Consider the following 4,526-nt stretch of genomic DNA (forward strand, 5'->3'; position numbering starts at 1 on the left):
TCAGCAGCATGCAGTCCAGCTTCTGGAAGTCTAGGCCCTGATGGACTACAAATACACATACAACACATCTTTGGTGTTTGGGATTTTCTTTTGGTTTATTTTGTCCCTTCCTCCCCACCCCAAACCAACCCACGCTGCCTCTGCCGATAGGAAAAGAGAAGGCAACAATGCCGTGTGGTTAAAGCCCCAAATGCAAGGGGTTGCAGTGGACCTATAGGGAAGACTGTAGGCCTCACACACTGGGACTACTTCACCATTAAAGATCTTAGAGCAAAGCTGACATTAGGTAAGTGCATTTAGAGAGCACCCACTTCATAAAAGTAAAAAAGGGATCTAAGATAAGAAAAGGTTTTCTTCCTCCATCCTCCTCAATCAGAACTGATTCAAATTAGGGCTAAGCAGTCTATTCTAAATCACAATGGAACCCCAAGTACTTGATTTCAAACCCTTCCTCTCCTCGTTCAATGATGTTTGTGATATAAAACCGGGAAAAGCAAAGTGAAATAAAAATGGAAGTCACTGCAAAACCATATAGCTCTGTTTATTCCTTCTTCTCTGTTTGCAAGAGGCCCTAAATTTAATCTGACAAGTGAGACATCCTGGGACAGCCACGTATGAAATATTTCATAGCCGAAGTGCAGCACGATGAGAAGGGAAAATTACTAGATGCCAAAAAAATTTCTAGAGCACATACAAGCGTGGGAGGCAGAACACAGGCGTATCACTTTCCACATAAAACAAGGCACAGAGCAAACCAGGGGCACGGGGATGCTCCTCAGCTGAGAAACAGAGTCAGACAGGGCTCGCTCTTCAGACTGGTGTCTCCTGCACTGTCACAGGCTGGAGTGGTGACACCCACACCCGCTGACCCCATGTGTCTCCCACCTCAGTCAGCTGCACTAAATCCTGGCATAAATTTACGAGAACAAGCAGCAAAGAAAACACCTCTGTGGAGCCACTGCAGATTTCATCTCCGTGCCACTAGCTTTAAAAATCAAACATAAGTAAGTGCAAGGACTAAATCAATGCAGTCTTGAAGTCCACTCTTAATCAGCTCAATACTCCAAGATCCTATTTGTCTTAGTGAGTTTATTTTTTTTTCCAGTAGTGTATTTACACAGCAATCATCCACCAAAACCAAGTTTACTAAGGATGGCCAGTGACACAGTAACACTACAAAGGTATTCGACACAAACAGGATTTGCAGATCTGCATCAGCAAAGAAACCACAACACAGACCAACCCATGATGCTGGGAAAACGCTCCACTCATTTAATACACGGCAAAAACCAAGTAGGAACCTTATGTTATGCTGAAACCTTCTCAAATGTTATGTCCCATCTTCTAGATTTATTCAACATACCTGGTATTTTTCTGGGCATTCATATGGAAAGTCAAAAAGATTTATTACGAGAGGTTGGGAAAAAGCAAAGGAAATGCAGAGTGGAACCACACTTTGAAAAATCAACTCTTTACCAATGACCTAATGAACTGTTAACGATTTACTTTTGCTGTCAGCAACATCAAGCACTAACCTAAAGGTACAGTTAAACTACAAATGCAGTAGTAAATATGAAAAACCAACCTTCAACCTCATTCTGTGCTTTCTGACAGCACAGTCATCCAGTGACATGGTACAGAGCACACCCACAAGGTGTCTTCACACCTCCAGCATTCCCCTCCCAAACCCAGCTTTCCTCCCAATCCAGCCACAACACAGAGGTGCGTGTTTCAAAAGGACGGTGCTGTGATCAGACAGCAGAGTACTGAGGAGCTCTTTATTTAGTGCTGGCAGCATGATTCTTGGGGAGTACAAGCTCCTAACAGAAAACTGCAGCTGTGGCCAAGAGGTAGAAATTAAATTTTTAATCCTGTACTGAACCAAGTGAACCGTATGTCAGAGAGGAACATTGCAAAACTTTGGGGAAAAGAAGTGCCAGGGCTTCACAGCTCATCATTATCAACCAAAACTACAAACCAACACATCCCTAAGCAACAGACAGCTCCTATTTCACTCTGCATAGGAACAGTCAGCTTTAACTTGCAGCTCTGGTGCAGGCAGGTGCTCCGTGGAGGACCAGTGACATCTGGTGGTTTGCTGGGACACACCACAAACTCCCCGAGGGCCACAACACGCCTGCCTTCTTCACAGGCTCCCTGAACACCACCTCCCAAATTAGCTGCTCTGGAGCTTATTTATTTGTTAAAAGCCACTGCCAACACAAGAGTGAGCTACACCCAAAGCATGTGCTCAGCATGCAGGTTCCTCCCTCATCACTTAACAGGTTTCCAGTCCTGAACGCAAGGGAAAAGGGGCTCTTTAACCTCTTCTGCTCACAGAGTGTAAACTGTGATCTTTATATCAGTGTCTTCAAACACTTCCCCGAGTATTGCTGAGACCTTATCCCACTCCAGGCGGTCAAGTCCACATCCAATCCTGGAAAATAAAGACACCAACACAGCTGTAAGGGCCTCTTCTGGAGCATGCTGTGAACAACTAACTCTTCAAGCAGCTACTATTTTATGTGGCACTAACTCAGCTCACCATAAATTAACATAATGCAGTTAAAACAAGGCAACAACCAAGTCTGTATATCTTGTTATCGTTTAAATGCACTCGAAAATGCAAATTTCATTCGCACAACTGAAGAACTGAGCAGAAATGGATGCTTGAACAGTTATTTCAAGGCAAGGGATCATCTCTCATGCAAGAAACACTGAAGTATTTACATCACAGCAGCTTACTTGGGCATGGAAATGTCAGTAACTCCATTATTCAGACAGTGAACTTTCATGGCTTCTAAACTCTTTCGCATATTCTCATACGTCGGTTTGTGAGAAACTTTCTGCTTCGTAATCTAAGCACAAATGGAAAAGGTCAGCTGTGCCTTTGGCACGATCATTGCCAACTACTTGCTTTTTTAAAAAAACCCATTCCACTATGCTCTGAAGCTCCGCACCCAGACTTGCTACTGCAAAGAGACAAAGACTTGGAAGAAGAACTATGTTTCACAGCTTAAAACAGTCTAATTTAGCAGCTAGTTCTGTCCATTTACAGTTTAAATATACGTAGACAAGACAGCTTGGCTTCTCCTCAACTAGCAATATTTGAGTAAAGCATCTCATGCCTCTTATTTAAGAGTGAACATACTCAAAAACATGACTATTAAAGCCCTCATCACCACATCTAATAGAGCTTAGTTACAGGGAAGTGCCTGAGTCATGTCCCGCTCTTACCAGGTAGTAAATATATCGGTCCTCTCTTTGGAGAACTGCCACCTCCCCAGTCTTCTTTTCTAAAGTGAAGAAATCAGTGAAGGCATTCTTCTCAAGTGAAGGTATTTTTAAAACAGTTACATTGCATTACACAACTTCCCCTGCACCCTGAGCCACTTGGAACACCCTTACAGGTGGGCATCAAGGTTTTCCCTTCAGCTCCTGCATGTCCACCCTACGGGTCTCACTCACGTTGATCCAACAGCTCTTGTACGCCTCCAAACTTTTTCTTAAAGAGAACAGCGATGCCCGCGCCCATGCGACAGTCCTCGCTGATGCAATGAGCCAGTGCGTCCGTCTGGGGGCAGGAGAAAAGGTCCCCCTTAACACATTTGATCTGGAAAACACCACAAAGAGAAGGGTAAATTAAAATAAGAGTGCAGCCTCCGATAAAAGAGCACTCAGGTAACAATGAATCAGGCAAACCTGTACAGTAAAGAGTGTAAGGCTTCCAGTTTAAGATGCTGCTCGTAAGTAAATGAGTTGGCACAAATTACAAACCCAACATACAGATAACTACCTTTTCTACAAGATAAATTATGAGCATTACATGCCAGCTCAACAGTTAATTTTACAAAATCAATGTTTAGAAAGGAGAATTACATCATAGGGACTCCAACTGGACCAGTCCAGCACGCTACCAGTGTTAGTGCTGGGTATTACCACACATTTAGTTAAGCACATGAGCTCTGTGCTGTTGCACAGTATCTAAATCACTCACATAAGCACAAAAGCACATGAAAATTAGCAGTAACAGCCACTTTCCTCTAGAACACGACATAGTACAGCCAGCTTCCGTGTTATTAGGGGGACTTGAAGGTATCTTTACAAGATACATATCACAGCAGTAACCCAGATAACCTATTTTCTACGCACCCTCTCCTCCTGATCCTTGGATAAGTGGGTGGCCATGGTAACGTGGGCTACAGTGAAGGCTCCTGTGACCAGAAAAAGGGCAAAGAGAAAGAGTTATTACGAACATCAAACTAGGCAATAAACTGGTGTGCCAAAAGGTGCAAGCCTGAACCTGCTTTATCTGTGGGACAGCTAGGAGAGTCAAGACAGCCCCTGAAAACAAATAAGGAGGAAGCCAGTACCCAAACAGCGTGGTGCAAGCTTTCCCACTGCAGCCCCACAGCTCCAGCCCAGGAGGTACAAGTAGGCCCCAGCCCAGGGCCACCACACAACTGACACCCACAGGCCTCACATTCTCTTCCAAATCACCCCTGCCCCTTCAGGAAACCCCACAG

The 4,526-nt window shown here is 44.2% G+C and overlaps 1 protein-coding gene across 1 annotated transcript; it reads right to left on the bottom strand.

The window, feature by feature from the left end:
- Positions 1-2,334: 2,334 nt before the first annotated feature.
- On the bottom strand, positions 2,335-4,209 carry OARD1 (O-acyl-ADP-ribose deacylase 1). The gene is made up of 5 exons (XM_010182222.1): positions 4,153-4,209; positions 3,469-3,613; positions 3,238-3,296; positions 2,746-2,858; positions 2,335-2,437 (listed from the first exon to the last, which is right to left on the bottom strand). The coding sequence occupies exons 1-5, from the start codon at positions 4,186-4,188 to the stop codon at positions 2,335-2,337; spliced, it is 456 nt and encodes a 151-aa protein (XP_010180524.1). The 5' UTR covers positions 4,189-4,209.
- Between the last annotated feature and the right edge of the window lie 317 nt (positions 4,210-4,526).

This window comes from Mesitornis unicolor, unplaced genomic scaffold, assembly GCF_000695765.1.
Source record: "Mesitornis unicolor isolate BGI_N332 unplaced genomic scaffold, ASM69576v1 scaffold2314, whole genome shotgun sequence".
Lineage (NCBI taxonomy): Eukaryota > Metazoa > Chordata > Aves > Mesitornithiformes > Mesitornithidae > Mesitornis > Mesitornis unicolor.

What these genes read in the sequence shown, in the direction of transcription:
- OARD1 (XM_010182222.1), bottom strand. Translation starts at nt 4,188, where the DNA reads ATGGCCACCCACTTATCCAAGGATCAGGAGGAGAGG. An exon ending in ACAAGAGCTGTTGGATCAAC is followed by an intron (nt 3,297 to 3,468) that starts GTGAGTGAGACC and finishes TCTTCACTTTAG; the next exon opens with AAAAGAAGACTGGGGAGGTG. An exon ending in ACCGATATATTTACTACCTG is followed by an intron (nt 2,859 to 3,237) that starts GTAAGAGCGGGA and finishes ATTTGTGCTTAG; the next exon opens with ATTACGAAGCAGAAAGTTTC.